We start from the raw sequence: 23,757 nt of genomic DNA, 5'->3' as shown, positions 1-23,757 counted from the left end.
AAATATGTGTATAGTTTTTGGTAAATGTCCTGCAATGCTGAGTCCAACAGTGCCATCTGCTGGTATGGGGTGGGGTTTGGTTTTGGCTTCTAACATGTGACCAGGAGGCGGGGTTTTGTCAGTTTAACCAGAGTACTACAAAGGTAAGACATATCTTTTGGTGCTCCACAAAATAAGTTAATTTTAAACATTATAACCCCAGCTGACAAATCTCTCACCATGCATAGTAATGTGATTGATATTGTCAAGCTGTTTTGATTTATTTTCGTTTTGTTTCTGTTTTACTAAATATTAATTCCCCTTGTAGAGATCAAAGAGATCAAACCCAGCAGAAAAAGCTAATGTTGTGACTCATCCATTTGCAGGTAAATTGTACCCATTTTTATACTCATTATTGTTTTTATTCCTATTTTTTCATATACATTAAAAAAGGATGATGTTGGTTAAAATTCAGAGTAAAGAAAAACATGTTGAATTCATTGTAAACGTTAAAAATCCACTATACGATCTCTTGTTAAAAGTATCTTGTTAAAATGCAAAGATTTATAAATGTATTGTGATATTCTAAAATGTATTTTCTGTAAAGTGAAAAGACAGCTCTTTGATGTGCTTTGTTGTCAGTTTAACCAGAGTACTACAAAGAGATCAAAGAGATCAAACCCAGCAGAAAAAGCTAATGTTGTGACTCATCCATTTGCAGAACTGTAATAATAAAAACCTCATCATCCAGTCCAGCGTGAATGTGGATCTTTGGTGGGACACGTACAACGCGGTTACATTGGTGCCGTGACCCGTGACTTCTATCAAACTCGCCGAACCGAGGACTGTCCTACCTGCCACATGAGCTCACAGTATTTGAAATTTTAGTTACATGAGCGATATTGTTTAGCTCATTACAGTGCAGTGTCACAGTGATACGAAGGCTGCTGATTTATTTTGTGATTTTGACTTATTTACATTTTTTTCTGTTAATCTTTCAAACATGTTTAATCAGAGCAATGTGTTAGCTCCACAATTTGACACACCTATTCACTTTGGCAGGGGCAGGGGCATGGTTACCCCCATCCCCTCTGATAATAGTTCTACCCCAGGTGGTGCGACACATAGAGTAGAGGCAAGTTCCAGTGTGAGCACCCATAATGCAGCTGACCAACATGCTAGCCTACCTTCACCTCAGGTCAGACCCACATCTACGCCAAATTCCGCGAGTGAAATTTCTGAGGGTTTAGCTGATCACATGACAAATATTATTCAGGAGATAGGACATAAATTGGCTGATAGCATATTCTCAAATATACAGTCACATAATATAGTAGCTCCTAACGCTGCTGCCACACAAGATGAAGCAAACAGATTGAGTCAGGTGGTAACGCAGAGAAAGGTTAAGGAACCGCCGTCATTTATTGGGGATGGCTCAGACTCAATAACAATACATGAGTGGGAAGATCTAATGAGGACATTTATAAAAAGGAGTGATGTGAAACTTGAAGAGCAAGCAGAGGAAATCCTTATACATTTGAGAGGAAAAGCTAAAGATGTAGTTAGGTTTAGCATTAGAAACAGTAATATAGACGTCTATACCCGCCCTGACATGATTTATAGTCTTCTCAGGAAATACTTTAGCTGTACCAAGTACTCTGCTGTCCCTTTAGCTGACTTTTATTCAACTTTGCCCAAAGACCAGGAAGACCCCTATGACTACTGGCTGAGACTAAACAGAGCAGCTGACCTTGCCTCTGAGTGCTTGAGAGAGCAGGGCAAAACATTTGACAACCCTGAAATAGAGGTTACTCGCATATTTATTAGGAACTGCCCATGCAAGGAACTGGCACTCACTTACAGATCAAAAACCATCGAAAAGTGGTCAGCATGTGAGGTACTAGAGGTGCTGAATGAATACCACGCTGAGAAGAGCTACAAAGCAGATTCCCTACAACAACCTGCGAATAGAGCGGAAATTGCTGTACACAAAGCTGAGGTGAACCATGGTCCAACCCTCGTGCACGAGCCACCTCAGACTTCGAGCCCACAGTATGTCTCTCTAACGGACGTTATTAGTATGTTGGAGAAAGTTCTGATACGTGTTACCTCGAACCAGTTTCAAGAGAGAGGGGGAGCTCCAACCAGGCGACCTGGAGCCAGAATAAATGGTTTCACTGCCAAGCCATGTATCATTTGCAAAGAAGTCGAACACAGTGCTCTCTCTCATTGCCGAGACAAAAACCTTTGCTTTCACTGCCATGCCCCAGGGCATTCTCGACGTGATTGTCCAGTGACGAAAGTTGTCCCGCTGCCTCAGGGAAACTAACTGATCTGCGCTTAGGGGAGAACAGTGCAGATCAACTGAGTATACCTCCCACCACTAATGTGAAGCCTGACATGCAAGACAATAAATCAATTTATGAGTTGTATAGCAACAAGATACCTCCATCGAAGAAGCTGATCTTTCAGGGGTTTCAGAGAATAGCGGAGACTGACGAACTGTTTTACACACCTGTACTTGTGCAAGAAGGCCCCACTTTCAGAGCGCTGTTGGACAGCGGGTCGATGGCTTGTACAGTAAGTGAGGACACAGCTAAGTACCTCCTGCAGCAATTCCCTGATATGATTAGTTACACGGCCGATGATTATGTCATTGTAGGCTGCGGTGGACACCAAGTTTCTCCCAGAGATATGTACGACATTCACGTCACAGTTTACGGGTGCCAAATGATAATACCAGTAATGGTGGTGCCAGGCCAGACAGAACAGATGATCCTTGGTAGCAATGCCATCAAATATATTTTGACTCAATTGAAAAGTACTGATGGCTATTGGAGATTAGTTTCCACTCCTGACAACGGTCTGTCCGATAACCACAGTCAATTCCTGTCAATGCTTTCCAACACAGAGAGATGGAGAGGTGATTGCATTCCAGACAAGGTAGGGACAGTAAAGATCAAGAGTTGCGTGACGCTGAATCCACGGACCGAGTACGTTATTTGGGGCAAGTTACCTGAGTTGGCCGGGGCATCAGCGGGCAGCACAGTGGTCGTTGAGCCAACCCAATCTAAGGCTGCGCCCAGACAAGTCCTTGTCGGACGAGTTGTTACTCCACTCTGGGGAGATGGATGGGTGCCTGTTAAAGTCTTTAATCCCACGGACAGAGTTGTGGTGCTGAGAAGAAACAGGAAAATTGCAGATGTGTCTCCTTGTATCGCAGCGGAAGACCTGCCCAATGCAGAGGAGGTCAAGTGCAACGTGCAGAGTGTACAGAGCAAAGAGGTCCGACCCAGGTCAGAAGAGGACATGATGCGTGCATTGGAAGCTCTGGGACTGCAAGACATTGACCTGAAGTCATGTGAGGTTTCGCTGCAGTGTAAAGACAAGCTCCTTCATATCATCGAACAATTCGAGTCAATCTTTTCTCGCCATAAGATGGACTGTGGAGAGGCCAAAGAGTTTGTACATCGTATCCACCTTGTTGATGATAAGCCGTTCCGTCTACCCTACAGACGTATACCACCAAGTCAGTATGAAAAACTGAGGACGACTCTGAACGAGATGGAAGAGAAAGGAATTATTCAGAAGTCGACTAGCGACTATGCATCTGCGCTTGTTCTCATATGGAAGCGGAATGGAGAACTAAGGGTATGTACTGATTTCAGAAGGCTTAATGCAAGAACCATAAAGGATGCCTACCCACTACCGCATCAAGCTGATGCTTTGGCCGCACTTGGGGGAAATGCCTTTTTCTCCACAATGGATCTGACGTCAGGCTACTACAATGTCCCCTTGCACCCTGACGACAAAAAGTACACGGCATTCTCCTCACCATTCGGCCTTCACGAGTACAACCGGCTCCCCCAGGGACTTTGCAACAGCCCAGCAACATTTATGAGGATGATGATGTCAATATTTGGTGATCAGAATTTCATGAGCCTATTATGTTACCTCGACGATCTGATGGTGTTTGCCCCCACAGAGGAAGTTGCACTCCAACGCCTGCAGATGGTGTTTACTCGCCTTAAGGAACACAACCTCAAGCTCGCACCCAAAAAGTGTTTTTTCCTCAGACGGACTGTGAAATTTCTTGGGCATGTCATCAGTGAGGATGGAATTCGGACTGACCCCGAGAAAGTGAGAGCGATAAATGACGTACAAGTCACTGATCTAATGGAGTCGGATGGCAAGACGCCATGCCCTAGTAAAATCAGATCTTTTCTAGGCATGGTGATGTATTTCCAAAGCTTCATTGAAGCATGTTCTGCGAAGGCAAAACCTCTGTTCAGGCTCACATCTGAATCTGGTGACAAGCATAAGCGCAAGAGAGCCCGCAAGAAAGGTCAAGTGAAGCTGACGCCTGCAGATTGGTCTGATGCATGCCAGAACGCCTTTGAAACACTGAAGCACGACCTCGTGACAGGTGTCACTCTGGCCCACCCAGATTTTGATGCGCCGTTTATTCTGGCTGTCGACGCATCCTTTGATGGGATTGGAGCAGTCCTGTCACAGCTGCCACCTGGTGGAAAAGTAGCCAGACCAGTCGCCTTTGCAAGTAAGACGCTCTCTCGCTCCCAGCTCAACTACCCTGCACACAGGCTCGAATTTCTTGCTTTGAAATGGGCGGTATGTGATAAATTCAGCCATTGGTTGAAAGGAAGACACTTTACCACGTGGACCGACAATAACCCACTTACATACATTTTGACCAAACCAAGACTTGATGCGTGTGAACAGCGGTGGGTAGCGAAGCTAGCTGCATACAATTTTGACCTGAAGTACATTCCCGGACCAAAGAACATCGTAGCCGACGCTCTGAGCCGTGAGCCATTTGTACGGTCATGTGTGGGTCATCGCCTTGTTACCGAGCCCTATACTTCGCTCTTGGACCAAGTCAACAGGGTGAACAACAGTACTGTGCAAGAGGTGTTCAGAGTATCCAACAATTGTCACGCTGTTGTAGACGAGAGTGCTGGGACATCAGACGAGTCAGTAAAAAGGGCAATTCCATCAGGCTCCAATGGTTCTGTGACATCAGAAGAGGTTGCTGCTGTCTTCAGTGCTCAGTCCACTGGTGGCGTGGGTCAAGTGATGGGAACAGACGCCAACTTCAATCTTCTGCAGAAGGGAGATCAGTCAACGGCACTCCCACAGAGTCAGCTTGTTGGTTTACAAGAACAGGACAACACAATAAGCAGGACCATGTACTTTGTGCATAGACACAAGAGACCTACCAGGCGTGAGAGAGCTGTCGAGTCGCCTAGTGTGATGAAACTACTGAAGCATTGGAGCAGACTCACCATACAGAATGGCATGCTCTACAAAATAAGGAAAGATCCTCACATGGCCAAGAAAATCTTCCAGTTTGTGGTGCCTGATTCATTGAAACAGAAAGTCCTTCAAGGTTTACATGACTCAGCAGGTCACCAAGGCCAGAACCGTACTTTGTCTCTGGTGCGGCAACGATTCTTCTGGAATGGCATGGAACGTGATGTTGTGAATTATGTCAAATCCTGTCAGCGCTGTGTAGTAGGGAAAACACCGGAACCACACAACCGTGCACCACTCAAGAACATAGTCACCTCTGAGCCTATGGAGTTGGTCTGTATAGACTTTTGGACTGCTGAGCAAGAGAACAAGTCTGTAGATGTCCTGGTCGTAACTGATCATTTCTCCAAGATGGCGCACGCCTTCCCTTGCAGAAATCAAACCGCCAAACAAGTTGCTCGCCGTCTGTGGCAGGATTTCTTCCTTGTCTATGGTTTCCCACGGCGTATCCACTCTGATCAGGGAGCTAATTTTGAGAGCAAACTGATCAAAGAGCTTCTAGAGATGGCAGGGGTGCAGAAATCCCATACCACTCCGTACCACCCCATGGGAAATGGCATCGCAGAACGATTCAACCGAACATTGGGAGATATGATCAGAACCCTTCCCCCTCAGCCCAAAGCAAAGTGGCCACAAATGCTGCAGCAGCTCACATTCTGCTATAACTGCACAGAGCATGAGACAACAGGGTTTGCACCGTTTTACCTAGTGTTTGGTAGGATCCCTCGTCTCCCTGTCGATGTCATGTATCGACATGCTAATACCAATGATGCTGTTGTCAGCTACTCTGACTTTGTACGCCATCTGAAGAAAGATCTACATGAAGCTGCTCAGATTGTACAGAGGAATACTCTCAGAGAACAGACTCGTCATGCCAAGCTGTACAACCGTAGGGCCAAAGGATCACCTCTCGTCGTGGGAGACCGGGTGTTGATCGCCAACAGAGGTGTCCCGGGGAAACGCAAAGTTGCAGACAAGTGGGAGTCAACCCCGTATGAAGTCATATCAGTCAAGCCTGATCTCAATGTCTACAGAGTCAAGGATTGTCTGACGGGCAAAGAGAAGGTAGTTCACAGGAATTTGCTGCTCTCTGTTAGCTTCTTGCCCTGTGAGGATGATCTGGCCAGCGAATCTGAACACTCAGAGTCTGACGCTGCTATGCATGGAAGTGATGTATGCCCTGATTTACCTGACGCGGTTGAAGACAGTGATGTCCGTACAGTAAACTGGGTGATACAGGCAGGTGAAGAGCAAGTTCATCCAGAGGTAGAGGATAACTCACTAGACAGCAGATCTGATGCCCAGTCCGACTCTCGCAGTGTTGATACATCCAGCCGAGGAAGTCAGCACATCCCCGAACAAGATGTTGACCATACTTCAAGTGACAATACGGAAAGCCCATCACAGTGCTCTGAAAACATGATCCCTTTGGGTATGGGTCTCCCAGACGAGACCCCATTGAACACTGACCATCTGGACGCAGACTCCCCTGATACTGACTGTTTAGACTTGACTGCCCCAGACCTTCAAGCTCAGGTTATTTGTGCTCAACCTAACCGTTATGGTCTTAGGGTCCGCCAGTCCATCAGGCCTCCTAGTCGTCTTATTTGTCAGATGAATGACCATGTGGTAGGTGACAATCATCTGTCCGCAATATCTGCAAGTTCCTAGTTTAAGTTCAGTAGAGATGCACTTTCAGTTTGAGTAACAAAGCTTGAGTAAGAAACAAGAATTGTGCCTATGTGAGCACTTACAACTACAGGAACAATGTTTGATATTTCAGAGATGTAACAGGCATCTTTGAGTCTGTGCTTAGTTAGGAGTTTGCTCGCCTCCTTTCTTTTCACACTCCTTTTTGGGAGAGTTTTAGAACTGACATGCACTTCAGTTTGTTCCTTGTAATACTGTACCAGTTTTCGTGTCCTCTTTTTCATCAGTATTTGCCTTTTTGGCATGTGATTTTTTTTCTTTTTAGTGTAGCACTCCCATATTTAGCAGAATTTCAGGGGGGTGTATGTAACGGGTGTAATAATAACTTTTATTTTATTGAAATTCCTGCTAAAATATGTGTATAGTTTTTGGTAAATGTCCTGCAATGCTGAGTCCAACAGTGCCATCTGCTGGTATGGGGTGGGGTTTGGTTTTGGCTTCTAACATGTGACCAGGAGGCGGGGTTTTGTCAGTTTAACCAGAGTACTACAAAGGTAAGACATATCTTTTGGTGCTCCACAAAATAAGTTAATTTTAAACATTATAACCCCAGCTGACAAATCTCTCACCATGCATAGTAATGTGATTGATATTGTCAAGCTGTTTTGATTTATTTTCGTTTTGTTTCTGTTTTACTAAATATTAATTCCCCTTGTAGAGATCAAAGAGATCAAACCCAGCAGAAAAAGCTAATGTTGTGACTCATCCATTTGCAGGTAAATTGTACCCATTTTTATACTCATTATTGTTTTTATTCCTATTTTTTCATATACATTAAAAAAGGATGATGTTGGTTAAAATTCAGAGTAAAGAAAAACATGTTGAATTCATTGTAAACGTTAAAAATCCACTATACGATCTCTTGTTAAAAGTATCTTGTTAAAATGCAAAGATTTATAAATGTATTGTGATATTCTAAAATGTATTTTCTGTAAAGTGAAAAGACAGCTCTTTGATATGCTTTGTTGTCAGTTTAACCAGAGTACTACAAAGAGATCAAAGAGATCAAACCCAGCAGAAAAAGCTAATGTTGTGACTCATCCATTTGCAGAACTGTAATAATAAAAACCTCATCATCCAGTCCAGCGTGAATGTGGATCTTTGGTGGGACACGTACAACGCGGTTACATATATATATATATATATATATATATATATATACAAAAGTCAATTCCATTGAAGTTGGGAAAAAGTTTAAAATGTCAGTAAAATTAGAATAGAATGACTTGCAAACCTTTTCTAACCCATATTTAAATGAATACACCACAAAGACAAGATTATCCATGTTCAAACTCATAAACTTTATTTCCATAAGCAAATAATGATAAACTTAGAATTTTATAATTGCAACAAGTGCCAAAGTAGTTGGGAAAGGGGCTTCTTCACCATTGTGTTACATCACCTTTCCTTTTAATAACACTCAATAAACGTTTAGGAAGTGAGGAGACTAGTTGTTGAATCGTTGATAGTGGAATCCTTTCCCATTCTTGCTTTATGTACAGCTTCAGCTGTTCAACAGTCCGGGGTCTCCTTTGTCTTATTCTGCGCTTTATAATGCGCCACACATTTTCAATGGGAGACAGGTCAGGACTGCAGGCAGGCCAGTCAAGCACCCGCACCCTCTTACTACGAAGCCACGCTGTCGTGAGACGTGCAGTGTGTGGCTTGGCATTATCCTGCTGGAAGAAGCAAGGGCGCCCATGGTAAAGATTCTGTTTGGATGGCAACATACTTTGTTCCAAAACCTGAATGTACTTTTCTGCATTAATGGTGCCTTCACAGATGTGCAGGTTACCCATTCCTTGGCCACTCATGCACCCCCATACCATCACAGATGCTGGCTTTTGCACTTTGCGTGCATAACAGTCTGGGTGGTTCTGTTCTTCTTTGGACCGGAGGACACGACGTCCACAATTTCCAAACACAATTTGGAAAACTGACTCATCAGACCACAGAACACTTTTCCACTTTGTATCAGTCCATTTTAGATGGGCTCGGGCCCAGAGAACCCTGCGGCGTTTCTGGATGTTGTTGATGAATGGCTTACGCTTTGCAACATAAAGTTTTAACCCACACTTACGGATATAGCGTCGAACTGTATTGACTGACAGTGGTTTTCCAAAGTGTTCCTGAGCCCATGTGGTGATGTCCTTTACACATTGATGTCGGTTCTTAATGCAGTACCGCTTGAGGGCTCGGAGGTCACGGGCATTCAATAATGGTTTACGGCCGTGCCGTTTACGCACAGTGATTTCTCCAGATTCCCTGAACCTTTTCACAATATTATGGACTGTAGATGATGATATCCCTAAATTCCTTGCAATTGTACTTTGAGGAATGTTGTTTTTAAACTGTTCAACAATTTGCTCACGCAGTTGTTCACAAAGAGGTGAACCTCGCCCCATCCTTGCATGTGAATGACTTAGCTTGTTCGGGTCTCCCTTTTTTATACCCAGTAACAACTCTCACCTGTTGCTAATTCATCTGTTCACCTGCAAATAGTTGGTTGATTTCCATTCATCCACTTTCTGAGTAGTTATTGACACCTGTCCCAACTATTTTGGCACGTGTTGCTGTCATCAAATTACAGAGTTGATGATTTTCTCCCAAAACAATAAAGTTTATGAGTGAAGACAATAAATATGTTGTCTTTGCTGTGCATTCATTTAAATATGGGTTGAAAAGAATTTGCAATTTACTTGGATCAATTTTTATTTGCAATTAACACACTTTCCCAACTTCATTGGAATTGAGTTTTGTATATACCAGTATACGAGTCATTCCTAAGACTTAAAAAGTGGTCGGCGGCGCCCTCTGTTGGCTGCGGCTGCATCGGCTCGCTACAACGGGTCAGGTGCAATCGACATTTCGTTCTGTGTACATTGTTACACAGAATGACAATACAAGGAAATTATTATTATTATATTATTATTATATATATATATATAAATGGGGCAGCATGGCGGGGCAGTGGTTAGCGCGTGTGAGGCACAGCTCTTAGGTCATGAGATCGAACCTTCCTGTGTGGAGTTTGCATGTTCTTCCGGGCACTCCGGTTTCCTCCCACATTCCAAAAACATGCATGTCAGGTTAATTGGCCGGTCCAAATTGTCCCTCGGTGTGAATGAGCGACTGAGTCTACGAATGCCGTGCGACTGGCTGGCAACCGGTTGAGGGTGTCCCCTTCCCACTGCCCAAAGTTGGCTGGGATGGGCTCCAGCACCCGCGCGACCCCACTCAGGACAAGCTGAGCAGATAATGGATAGGAAAAAAATAAAATATATATTTATGTATGTGTGTGTGTGTGTGTGTGTGTGTGTGTGTGTGTGTGTGTGTGTGTGTGTGTGTGTGTGTGTGTGTGTGTGTGTGTGTGTGTGTGTGTATACAGTATAAATACTGTAATGCTCGAAGACAGGTGGGCTTCACGGAGCACCCCTGCGGCCCAAATGAGGATAAGCAGTGCATCCAATGGATGGATGAACATCTATTTTGAATTTTGCATTGTTATCGTATTGCAAAACCTTTTGGTATTTGTTCTGAAAAAAAATCGTAGTACAGTACGTGTATATCGGGCCAACTAATTCCTGTAGATGGCGGTATACACGTCATTTTCCAACAGCAGCAAATGCGAAGAAAACGAAACCCCTCCCAGGACTCGCTGTCAGTTCTCCAAGATCATCAATGCTATCGTTTCATACCCATCTATTATGTTTTTTAACCAAAATAAATACATCATTCACAAGTTTACTCTAACCGATTTGATACAAGCATGTCATGACATTATTGTCAACTGTTTGTGGACAATCTGAGTTTGTTTTTAGCATTCGGCTCTAGCTATCAAGGAGGGAAATAGTGAAGCTCCGAGGTTAGTGTGCTTTGCATTTTCGTTCTTTAAAGATTTAATTTACATATAAATATTATTTATTTGTCTATAAACCCTGCATAATGGTGCAGTTTTGTGGCAGCATGGCTTACAATGCCAGAAAAGATTCACCGGCGCTGCCCGACTTCTCTCTCCTCAAAAGACTGGCCAGAGACCAGCTCGTCTACCTACTGGAACAGGTGAACATTTTAGTTAATAATAATATATGCATTTGTTGAGCGTTAGCCTTCACCATCATACTAATTATTCACACAGCTTCCAGGAAAGAAGGACCTTTTTATTGAGGCAGACCTGATGAGCCCGCTGGATCGTATCGCCAACGTTGCAATCTTGAAAGTAACCCTCATGACTCACTTCATTGATTAAATCTTAACTGCGTTACATCATAATTAAAATGTCAACTCTTTCTTTGTCACTCTGTTTTTCCAACAGCAACACGATGTTGACAAACTATACAAAGTAGAAAAGAAACCCATAATTAGTACATCAGATCAGTGAGTACTTATCATGGATAACCTACATATTGCATGGAAACACAAGCCAGGAGTTATCACAATGAAAATGTCTTTCTCTCTCGAGGCTTTGTTTTCTGATCCGGCCGAGAGTACAAACGGTCAAGTGGATATGTGGTAAGTTTGCCCTCATTTTAAATGTTCATTCTCTGAATCATTTTATTTAGAATCGATCATTCAACATTTTGAGCCTATTAAATGAATAGATTTATATCACATTAGAATTTATGGGGTGTTTTCTCCAATAGTTTTGCTATTTTCCTGTTTTGATTTTTTTCTGCAGATGTGGCAAATGCAGACAAAGCACTCGGGAAATTTCGAAAATACAAAATCATATTTACTCCGCAGAAGGTACCTCGTATTCTGTTGTTCAAACAATCAAAATGGATTAATATGCACTCGAGTTATTGAAAGTGATGTGCTGTCTATGGTCATTTCTTAAAGTTTTACGCATGTGAAACGGTGCTGGAGGAGCAGGGCGTCTTTGGAGGTATCATTTATTGTACACCTGGAACCCATTGCTTCGTGTGTCTGTCTTTAAGAGAATTGTAATTATTATAAATTGCATTTTATCAGATGTGACAATGGATGAATGGGCCTTCTATCTACTACCTTTGGATGATGACATCATCAGTTTGGAGCTTCCTGAATTTTTTCAAGACACCTACCTGGTAGATATTACACACCATGCCTTTGTTAAATTTCCAGAATTTTGATGAGTATACATTTGTAAATGGGACAATCAACGCTCAGATTGTTTTCTTTATATCCATTTTAACTGAGCTACACCTGGATTAAATGGTCAGTTGCACCTCAGAAATAAACATAGCTTCCATCTGCTCCATAGGACAATAGCAATCACTTAACTAACTGTTCTACTTTTTCAGAATACAGTAATCGCTCACCGTATCCAGATTTTCATCGTGCATTTGTTCTGTAGCAGATGATAAACGGTGGAGGATTGTGTGTGTGTCTTGGGTGGGCGTGACTGCGTGCGTGACTGTAATATGCTGGTGTATGCTGTCAGTCAAACAGCTTGGGTTGGCGGGCACAAAAGGCAATGTGTCCACAACACAAAACAGACTGTGAAGCAAGGCAAATGGTAGTATTTTAGCGGCTCGTTACATTGAAAATAAGTTAATCAATTAAATCGGACTTAAAGAAAAGTCAGAAGAGCGCAAAGAAATGCTGATCACCAGGTGCTCTGTTGAATGTAATCGGGTCCGAGAAGAGACTGAGGCGGCGGCGGGAGAGCAGGCAAAAGCGGCGCCGCAAGTCTGCCCTACTGCGACTAGACTCGTGACAACTCGCCAAGCTACCCCTGCTGAGCCTGTATCTCACCAAAACCAGATCCTCCAGTACCCACGAAACAGATGACCTGGAGCTATAACTTGTGGGAAACCGCTACATTAGTGACGCTTGTATTTTAATCATAACAGAGACTTAGCTCAACCCAAGTATCCCCGATGTTAGCGTGCAGCTACCCAGCATCGCTTTCTGACACTGAACGGAGAAGCCCTCCAATTTTGTTTTACCATTGTATAATGGCAATAAAGACCATTCATTCATCTGCAATTCTGTTTTCTGTGGTTTTATTTGTAGATCTATAGTTGTTAATTTGTTACAGTGGTATATATTCTATGTTACTGATAATAAATAAATGTTTCTACTTTGCGGGTTTTGACTTTTGCAGGACTTTTTGGGAATGCAACCCTTCGCGTCAAGTCATGTTTATTTGTATAGCCCTTAATCCCAAATAGTCTTAAAGGGCTGCACAGACCACAGATAATGGCAAACCACAGACTATTATTACACCATTCCCTGATCAAAAACCTACATGAGGGCGAGGAAAAACTCAAAAACCTCAACATGACGAAAAAGAAAACCTGAGTGATCCTTTTTGTTTTTTCATGTCAACCAGATTGTAAACTAAGACGATGGACTTATGTCATGTGCACATCTGTTTGATTTTGACACAGGCTGGAGACTTGCGGTGGATGAGGACAGCTGGCAGCGCTCTACAGCTTCTTCACTCCATCTACGGACCTTTCTCAAAGGTTTACGGTATTGGAAGGTGTTCAAAGGTAGTATCTTTTCACAAATTCAAATGTTTTTTGAATTTAATGTAACTTACTATATTTTATTATTATAGGTAGTCAACATTCTTTTCGTTCTTGTCTTGGATTAGATGGCATACGAGTCTTGGAGAGAGCAAGTGGAAGATGGAGACCAGAAGGCTCAGGAAGCTGAAATAGGAAGTGTTTTTTTAATAGATAGGGGTGAGGACCTGTGCGTCAGTTTCCTTTTTTGTCATGCTAAACTTTGCTCACTTATTCTATACAATGTCTCTACAGATGTTGACTTTGTCACTGCTATGTGCTCACAAGTGGTTTATGAAGGTCTTGTGGATGACATATTCAGGATCAAATGTGGTGAGTGACAAACTATTCAGTGTACACTAAATATTTTAACATGATAAAGCTTAGGATACACGTAATCATCCCACCAATATTTATTGGACAGGTAGTGATGTCACAGTTATTGGTCTAAAATAATATATATTGAGAATTATTGGTCCCCAGGTGCCAAACTATTACTCTTTAAGCTAAAATTACTTTTAAGATGTGTTTTCTGGAGCTTCACAAAATTCATGATAATGTAAACATAAAACTGACACTCATGACAATACAGTTGTTGTAATATATTTATTGTTAATATGCATCACAAGCAGTGCAAGGCTTCCTGATCATTGTCAAAAAATGTCAGAAAATGAAGACATGTCAAAATGGAAATGGGAAAAATGAGGAAGCTACATAAACCACAAAACGAAGGAATAGAAAACAAAAGACATATTCAAAAAGGAGTGAGAAGAAGCATAGCTTATTAGCTCTCACCCCTTTACAGAAACGAGACAAATATAAATATATGAACATATATACACCGACATACATGCATATAAACGTCTACAATCCTACGTGTATATAAACTCATACAATCCCATATGTATACTTTCACATGGATATATATATATATATATATATATATATATATATATATTCGGGCAGCACGGCAGTGCAGTGGTTAGCGCGTGTGCAGCACAGTTCTAAGGTCTTGGGAACTTCCTCAAATTCAGCTACTGGACTTCCTGTGCAGAGTTTGTATGTTCTCCCCGTGCTTGCGTGGGTTTCCTCCGGGCACTCCGGTTTCCTCCCACATTCCAAAGACATGCATTTCAGGTGGATTGGCCGGTCCAAATTGTCCCTAGGTGTGAATGAGCGAGCGAGTTGTCTGTTCCTGTGTGCCCTGCGATTGGCTGGCAACCAGTTCAGGGTGTCCCCTGCCCACTGCCCGATGATTGCTGGGATGGGCTCCAGCACCCCCGCGACCCTACTGAGGATAAGCGCTGCAGCTAATGAAATGAGTTATATATATTCACAAATATGCACACATATATATACAGATACACACACACACACATAAATGAATCAATTCTCCAGAAATTGTTCATGTTCATTCTCCTTTATAACCACTAAGTATCATATTTTGGTACCTTTTCTTGAGTTGACGGATATTTTTAATAGGTCCTTACACAGATTGTTCCATAGTTTGACACTGGCTGTAGAAATACAGAATTGTTTCAATGTTGTTCTTCCATTTAAGATTTTGAAGTTATTACTCCCTCTTAACTCATAGCCAACCTCCCGATTTTTAAATATGTTCTGAATATTTTGTGGTAATAACCTGTTTTCTGCCTTATAGAAGATAATTGCTGTTTGATGTAATACAATGTCAGAAAATGTCAACAGTTTTGATTGAATTAAAGTGGTTTTGTGTGTTCTAAATAGTTGACATGATGAATAATCTTTACTGCTCTTTTTTGCAGTATGACAAGTGACTTTAATGAAGTTTTATCGTTACTTCCCCAAACCTCAGCACAGTAATAGTGTTATTCTCTGTGCGTTTGTTTGGGTATCTGGGCCATTGTTAGTGTTCGAATACTGCGTTATCACGAGACCTTTGTTATGCGACAAAGAAAATGTTGCTGTGAATCTATTGTCAAATCTAGTATAACCTGTATTGGGAAGGGCAACCCTAATTTATAAAAAGCAGCGTGTAGGACATCCCTTTGAGGGATGTATTGGACATCAGTTGTGCATTCTTAAAGGAAAATTATACCTTAAAACAAAATGCACAGTATCATTATAAATTATGTTGATGTACAAAAGCTAAGTTGTAATAAGAATCCTGGATCCATCGTTGCCTTTCCAATGTATTGTAGCTGTATTGTAACGTTAAGTTGTAATGATTTGGCGGATTTGAGATCTTTTTGATCTTTTTTTATTTTTTTAACCTCCGCAGGATGTGTGGAATTCGGGCCTGATGTTTCCAGTTCAGACAAAAGCATCAAAGTCATGCTGAACTCTCAAGATAAGGTAAACGCTGCCAAAGTTCATCAGTTAAGCATATATTTCAAGTTGTTTGTCTCTTAATTAGGTCTTCAATGAAATCAGAAACGAGCATTTCTCCAACGTCTTCAGCTTTCTCAGCCAGAAAGCCAGAAACCTCCAAACAGCGTATGATGTACGTCAAAAGAAGGACAATGTTCTTTGAAAATAGTTAAAGTAAAACATTTTCTGTTGAAATTCAATAGAAACGCAGAGGAATGGACATCAAGCAGATGAAAACATTTGTGTCAGAAGAACTTAAAGGGTTGAAGCAAGAACATCGACTCCTGAGCCTGCGTGAGTGTGATAGAGAAATCATGTATGTGCGCCTGCTAGATTCGACATGCTTAGTTTTCCATAAACCTTTTGGCTATCATTGATCTTGTATAGACATCAGTGCAAGTGAGTCCATGATGAAGAAGAAAACAAAACAGGATTTCCAGGAGCTCTTAAAAACAGAACATTGTAGGTGACTATGACCTGGTTTTTCAGTTATCACTGTCTGGATGTGGACATCCTTCTAATTTGTGCGTTTTCTTGCCTTAAAAATGATTTCGTCGTACTGACCCAAATATCGCCTGTTTTTCACACAGCTTTACTCGAAGGTTTTGAAATCCGTGAATGTATTTCCTTTATTGAGGAACATATCAACAGACAGGTAAGTTCTTTTAAAACAGTCAGTATTGCGCCACAATTTTATACACAGGTGTAATTTTTCCTTTTAGGTCTCAATGACAGAAAGTCTTCGACTGCTTTGTCTTTTATCTTTAACGGAAAATGGTAGGTAGCAGTAAAACAAATCTTGAGTATTATATTATTTGTTTTGTTTTTGAATTGTGTATTTTGCAGGACTACTGCCGAAAGATTACCGGTCTTTAAAAGCACAATATTTGCAGGTGAGATTTGGGGTTTGCTACTCTTTTGGGCTTTCATTTTTGTTTTAACACAGTATAGGGGCTGGGTCCCCAACATAGAATTTACGGGCACCAGCTGAAGTGGACCTGTTCATAAAAATAGTTTACCAGTGCTGGGTCATTGTTAATTTCTAATAAAATGATTTTTTTAGTGGTTGACTGAGTCTATTTGACCCTACTTCGAATAATGAAGCTGGTAATAACATAGTTACAACATCACAATAACATAAGTTATTTTAGAAATGCCTACCAAACTGGTAGCCCTTTGTGCGAATTAGTATCAAAAAGTAGCTCTCACCTTCAAAAAGGTTGGAGGCCCCTGCTGTAGAGTTGTACGCTTTTGTCCCAACATTGGTCGCGTGGCAGCTTGGTGGTGTGCATCGGTCAATCATTTGTCTGTTGACTTTTCTTTAGAGTTACGGAGTGGAGCATCTTCTCACATTTGCAAACCTCAAGCAGTCTGGAATGCTGGTGGAGCAACAGCAGGCGGAGACGCTTACTGTCATGGAGAGTAAAGTGGGGAAGCTCGTCAATGATAAAACTGCAGGTATGAGCAGGCTTAAGTTTTCTATTGTACGAGAAGTCTGAGGTGAATTATCTAACTACCGACCTTCTGTTTTTATTCGTGTAAAACGCACACTTGTGTATAATGTACACCCTTAATTTTTTATGAATAAGCAGTGTAAAATTTTGTTTCGCTTTTTCTCAGTTCAAACTTAGCATTGTAGGTCATTTTGTCGAGAACTACCGCAATGGGATTCAAACCCAGATTGCGGCGGTAAAAGCGCTGATTCTCAACCACTACAAGTTTTGATGAAACAAGAAAAGTACCGTAAATTCCGGACTATAGAGCGCACCTGATTATAAGCCGCACCCACCACATTTTAAGAAGATAACCGCTTTTGTACTTACACAAGCCGCACCTGTACATAAGCTGCATGCGCCCACATTAAAACATGTAACGCAATCACAAAATTAACCCAAACGCGACTTTGAGTACCGCGATTGTAACTGAATATAAATGAACGGAAAATGATACCGGTACCTAAGGTTTGATGCAGACCTGCAGAGTCCGGGTCCCGTTGAAAATAATCCAAGGGAAAAAAAATGTATATTTCCAAAGGTAAGGATGGGAAAAATATATATCCACTATTGTCTCACCTTTACTCAGCCCCCGTTGTTTTTGCCCCTTCTTTTTGATTCGCCCGTGGAAAACGTATCAGAATAAGTCTCTAAAATAAATACATTACAAAAATATACAGTTGCAAATACATATTATACATGGTTACATATATTTACAAAGAAAGACGGTACACCGAGAGAGTTTTCAAAGCTTTAATAATAATATTATAACTTTCATCCCAAACCGTGCCTGTGAAGGGTAGCAAAACGGTACTAGGAACACGCTCGCAACACAGTCAACGGGTCTGTTAAAAAAAAATATATGGTACTTGTAGAAGTCACGGTAAACCGTCCTCATCTTCCTCCTTATAACTGACGTTATCAAGATCGTCTTCCCCAGTATGGGAAAGAGACTTTGCCATATAGACGTCGTCCCACGCTCCCTTATTCAAAAACACGCTAGCAACACACTCGCAAAGTAAAGTTTACGCGCAGCAGCTCTGTTTCCTTCTTTATCGGACTGCTCGATTGCTCTTAGCCTGAAAGCTGCGTCATGTGCCTTTCTTATTGCAATTTACATGGTGAGGACATGTCTACGCTGATTTAAATTGTGCACAAGCTAAGAAGTTGCAGTCTTCCTCGGCGCATATATTCCACCGGTCTAAATCTTACCTTTTGTACTCGAGCGCCGCTGGGGGCTGTTAGAAAGATTACATAAATTGGCCGCATCACTGAATAAGCCGCAGAGTTGAACGTTTGGGAAAAAAGTAGCGGCTTATAGTACGGAATTCACGGTAATTCAATTTTATCTCATAATCACGCTATTTTTACTTACGGTAACATTGTGATGAATTTGTGGGGCCATGATTAAAATAATTTATTGGACACTGAATTAGACTATAAAAGACATCAAATAAATACGTTGTTTTTTGTTTTGTGTTTATCGTTGCTGTTGTCACTAAATGAATTTCAACATTGCCTGACGTATTCAACAATATGGTACCGTAAGAATAGCAGTTGCGGGCCATGGATTTTACGCCTATGGTTTTAACTCCAGTCTGAATTAGTGATGTGACATTTGGAACGAAGAGGCTCTATGAACCGGCTCCTGGAAGTCATTTTTCCTATTTTATTTGTGAGGACTCAGGAGGAGTAGATGTGGTTTTGGCCGAGCCTGGCCCTCGCCGCACGGCCAGTCTCTGGGTCTGACGTTGCCCGATCGGGCAACGCAGACTGAGCAAAGGGGGGAGGGGGTGGGGAGCGTTTGGGTGTTCGGGGTTCGACGTGCGACACGTAACGCCTGTTTTTTGTAACAAAATATAAGTTAAACAATACTATCTAGACTGAGACAAAGAAGAACAATGACGCGTAGTTAATTTTCAAAAAAGTCAGCGAGAGATGAGTTCCAACGTACTAACCGACCCGAAATTTGGATTGGATCGGGATTGGGTTTGGAATTAAGATTTTACCTCTAGGCTGAGAGTGGCGTACAAAACCTTTTCCCACTTGCGAAAGGCTTGCTTGCTTTGGAGTTGTCTGACCATTTGCTATTAGCACAATATATTTCCTTGCATATCTAGGTCTGTTAAAGTTTGACAGCTTTTGGGGCAATTTCTTTTTGTGGATTATCTCCCCCTAACCAAACATATTTTGTGAAACCGGTGACATTACTCAGGGCCTACTAAAGGGCTCTCGGAAGCCAACTCGGATTCTGATTGACTAAACCAACAGCTTTCTCGAAGACAGATGTTTCGGGACACTACCTTCTGGATTTTTTTCAAGGCTTCCGGTTAAATTTCTGAGCCTAGTGACAAGCAATGGCTGAAATGTGTTTGGCTAAATGCTTAATTATGAAAGCACATATCTGGAAGCATTGCGACCAGTGAAACAATTAAAGGAAGCTGACAGACAATTTAGAATTATTTAATAAGTATTGATGGACAAAATATGACTAACATCATTTGATTCAGATATCTTTTGGGGCAGCAGAGAATGCCTTGCGGGTCCCCGCGGCTCACCACTGAAAAATAGTGTGATGATAAAAGCCAAAGCCTTTTCCTATGTCATCTACAATCCTCATTGTCCAGTTGTGAAGAATTCAGCACACTTATCTCTCCAATGCGGGTTTGAATACCATTGCATTAAACCTTGTGCAAATGTGGAAAAAATTTTTTTTACTGATAAATCATTGCTCAACTATGGTAATTTACCACCGTAAAACCTTGTGTGTAAAACGTACACAATCTTTACGTTTTTTTTGGGGGGTACCAAAATGCGTGCGTTATACACGAATAAATATTGCACTGTCTATCTGCTTCTTTATTTGTGTTTTATTTTTGTATTTTTATTTAATTATTTATTTGTATTCTTGCAGGGAAGTTGACGGATGCTTTTTCTTCTTTGGCAAGGAAAAATAATTTCAGGGCTCTAAGCAGAAAACTTAATTTGGTACAACGTTGTTTTTTCCTCTCCTTTTTCTCAAATTAGATTCAATTTTGTTGTTGATTTACTTTTGGACCCTTTTGGTAATACAAAGTTGTTTTGTTTTTTTTAAAAGGTGCCGAGGTCAGATGACGAATATGACCTTCGTGTCCCGAAGGACATGGCTTACATCTTCAGTGGCGCCTACATCCCACTGAGCTGCAAGCTAGTAGAGCAGGTCAAAAGGCGCGGTGCGGAGTTTTTTATCCGACCGGATCAAAGACGTGACTCTCCATTTTGTATTTCTTTCACAGGTTTTAGAACGGGATGGTTGGACCGGCCTTGAAGAAGTCGCTAAGTTGCTAAATGGAAATGAGTTTGTTGTCACAAGTAAGATCTTGAACAAATACCGTGCTGTTGCATTACATTGGTTTCTTTCTTTAGTTTCATCCTATTCACATCAAAATTTAAATTGTTTTTTTAATGAGAGTGTCATTTTGGCACATCCTAGTGTTAAAAAAAACCTTCATTTATTAAAAAAACAAATTTGATTTGAATAATAAGCAAAAATACATGAACATATAGATCTATACTCGGTGGTCAAGAAATTTATATTCATCTTACATAACATGATGCATGTCTATAGAAGGTTTGTCTATGGCACCCAAAAGGATTGCAATTACGCGACTCACACCCTCATTTTGTCGCTCATACGAGCCACAAAAGGAGGCGAGGACGATGGAATGAACCTTCACTACCGGCCCGCCCATTAAAATGTTGGGGGCACGGCGGATGTGTGGTTAGCGCGTCAGCCCCACAGGTCTGAGGACCCAGGTTCAAATCCAGCTACCGGCCTCCCTGTGGAGAGTTTGCATGTTTTTCCGGTGCCTGCTTGGGTATCCTCTGGGCTCTACAGCCCCACCATATTCCAAAAACATGCACGTCAGGTTGATTGGCGATTCCGAATTGTCCCGGTCATCCAGTGGTCAAACATTACAGTGTCCATTTAACTGAATATATTCTATCATACATTTACATAGTTGGTGATACTAAACATTTTTATTTTATACCTTGCACAAAATATCACTTTATGCATCGATATCAAAATGGTTCAGAAAAGCTCAGATCTTCCAACTCAATGGTTATTGGTTAAGTTTTTAATTGTGAGCAAGGCACTAAACCCCCTGTCGATCTTGATGCTGCATTATCTAAATAGGGAAATTTTCAAAATGCTTTAAAAACTGTATTTTCCAGCCAATAACTCACTTTGGAGCTGTAGGCCCTGGGTCGGCAACCCAAAATGTTGAAAGAGCCATATTAGACCAAAGAAACAAAAAGCAAATTGTTCTGAAAATGCAACAAATGTAAAGTTTTATTTAAGACTTATTATCTATAATCCATATCAGCTATCATAGCCTACTATCAAAATGACTAAGTTTAATGCAGCGCATTCTGTGAAGAATAATGCACCACATGACTATTGTTGGATACCTCTTACGTTCAACCTAATTACAATATTTATGAATAAGAGTATGTTTCATTGCTTTGATCAAATTAAAGAAATGCATTAAAGACATCAATTTTTTTTTACATCATTTTTATTTTGAGGATTCGAAAAAAAACAACAAAACCGATCATGCATAATGTGCCAATTATCTCGGCAACAAAGACGTGCAATAAAATGTAGCATGCATTTTTAAAAATAAAATAGCTGCCTTTTGATAAGGTACTGGCAATATAATCACATTAATGAAGTTTAAGTTTGATTTCTGTGCAAATGTCAAACAAGTCAGTGCATGTGTAAAACACAGCAGGAGCCCCTAGGCCAAAAATCTTCAATTAAGTAGAAAAATACATAAGTTGAAGGGATGGTCGATCCCACATTTTTCAGACCCATACAAAAAAACCTTTATAACAATTAATATTTAGACCATTAGAACATGAAATTCCCTCGGCAAAAAATACTTAGTATTTATAAAAACATTTTTATTATAGGGACACTGAGAACTTGATGTCTCTCTATTGTGCAGTGCAAACGAAAACGAGTGCTATTTGGTAAAAAACACAAAAGTATGCCTTGATTTTATTTAAGCGTGTTATTTTATTACAATACAAATAAAACCATATTAACAATATATATAATGGGCGGTACGGCAGCACAGTGGTTGGCGCGTGTGCGACACAGTTCTGAGGTCATGAGAGCGAACCTTCCTGTGTGGAGTTTGCATGTTCTCCCCATGCTTACGTGGGTTTCCTTCGGGCACCGCGGTTTCCTCCCACATTCCAAAAACATGCATGTCAGGTTAATTGGCTGGTCCAAATTGTCCCTAGGTGTGTATGAGCAAGTGAATGGTTGTCTGTCTCTGTGTGCCCTGCGACTGGCTGGCAACCAGTTCTGGGTGTCCCCTGCCCACTGCCCGAAGATAGCTGAGATGGGCTCCAGCACCCCCGCGACCCTACTGAGGATAAGCGGTGCAGATAATGGATGCATGGATACATTTATAATAGCGCCATGTTTTTTAAAAAAATGATCTGTCTTTTGTCAGGCAAAAACGGAGCAAAGAATGAAGCACAACGCATTGTCGTCATCATGTTCCTTGGGGGCTGCACATACTCTGAGATTTCAGCTTTACGTTTTCTTGGAAAAGAAAGAGGTAAGCACGGTTAAAATGAATACCAGCGGGTCACACAAATGCACTTTTTTATATTACTAAGATGTTTGTCGTGGAATGATAGGTGAGATGAACAGCTCACATCAATGTGTCATTCCTGCATTGTGGGTTATCTTTCTAATGCATTTTGAATTATTCAAAGAACAAAAGAGTATTGATATTGAATTATTGGCATTCAAATCTGATCATGGCATATGACAGAGAAAGTACTTATTCTTCGTATAACACCTAATAGAAAGCCAGTCTCCGAGCCCTACCTTGTAAATATTTGACTCTATCAGAAGGTTCTTTGTTTATCTTATTTTTCTCTTTTAAAGTCTTGATTGAATGTTCATCTCGGAGTGCCACATCTAATCTGGTTGTAAACAATGTTCACTACATTGTTATCAATGGCAATACAGATAATTCTAATTTATGAATGTGATAGAATGTTACTTATGAAAAAGGGTCCTTATTGAAATTTGTCACAGATTAGTTACTCGTGTGAGCCACATTTTGCAGATTCCTGAAATATTTGTACTCTGTTTTCCCTCTTTCTTTTGTGTACAGGATATAAATTTATTGTGGTAACAACTGCTATTACAAGCAGTTCAAGATTGTTGGAAGCTTTGCTGGGGAACAATGTGTGATGCTTTTCACAGCGATGGACCTCAATCACAACATTCTGGTCATTTGACATATACCTCACATAGGGCTTGTCTTGGCTGAAATTAGAATAACATGTATTGATTCAAGATGTGCAATTTCAATAAATGTTTTTTATTAAGA

General features: G+C 41.1%; 2 protein-coding genes across 4 annotated transcripts in view; one reads left to right on the top strand and one right to left on the bottom strand.

Annotated features, from left to right (window-relative positions):
- Positions 1 to 17,349, bottom strand: part of LOC148367214 (retinal cone rhodopsin-sensitive cGMP 3',5'-cyclic phosphodiesterase subunit gamma-like) — a 25,959-nt gene extending 8,610 nt beyond the window's left edge. For both annotated transcript variants that reach the window (XM_088334040.1, XM_088334038.1), the window contains exon 1: positions 17,073 to 17,349. Coding sequence is in view for 1 of the 2 variants with exons in the window: in XM_088334038.1 (XP_088190164.1) it covers positions 17,073 to 17,126 (54 nt within the window). In the remaining variant the exon portion in view is untranslated. The remainder of the gene's footprint in view (positions 1 to 17,072) is intronic.
- On the top strand, positions 10,636 to 23,757 carry vps33b (VPS33B late endosome and lysosome associated). 2 transcript variants are annotated; one of them, XM_088334037.1, is made up of 24 exons: positions 10,636 to 10,885; positions 10,986 to 11,082; positions 11,159 to 11,239; positions 11,336 to 11,397; positions 11,483 to 11,532; positions 11,699 to 11,766; positions 11,860 to 11,905; positions 11,992 to 12,086; positions 13,395 to 13,499; positions 13,604 to 13,694; positions 13,770 to 13,847; positions 15,775 to 15,848; positions 15,910 to 15,996; positions 16,067 to 16,157; positions 16,251 to 16,325; positions 16,454 to 16,518; positions 16,586 to 16,640; positions 16,710 to 16,756; positions 17,189 to 17,321; positions 20,271 to 20,344; positions 20,454 to 20,555; positions 20,632 to 20,707; positions 22,864 to 22,971; positions 23,539 to 23,757. In XM_088334037.1, the coding sequence occupies exons 2-24, from the start codon at positions 10,987 to 10,989 to the stop codon at positions 23,616 to 23,618; spliced, it is 1,839 nt and encodes a 612-aa protein (XP_088190163.1). In that variant the 5' UTR covers positions 10,636 to 10,885; position 10,986; the 3' UTR covers positions 23,619 to 23,757. The 2 variants fall into 2 exon arrangements, with proteins under 2 accessions (XP_088190163.1, XP_088190162.1); XM_088334036.1 differs by having other exon boundaries at positions 10,975 to 11,082.

This window comes from Urocampus carinirostris, chromosome 4 (genome assembly GCF_059441175.1).
Source record: "Urocampus carinirostris isolate Australia breed hairy pipefish chromosome 4, RoL_Ucar_1.0, whole genome shotgun sequence".
In the NCBI taxonomy this organism is placed as follows: Eukaryota; Metazoa; Chordata; class Actinopteri; order Syngnathiformes; family Syngnathidae; genus Urocampus; species Urocampus carinirostris.
Note: the sequence above shows the minus strand (reverse complement) of the source record. Positions and strands in the feature narration are given on the sequence as shown.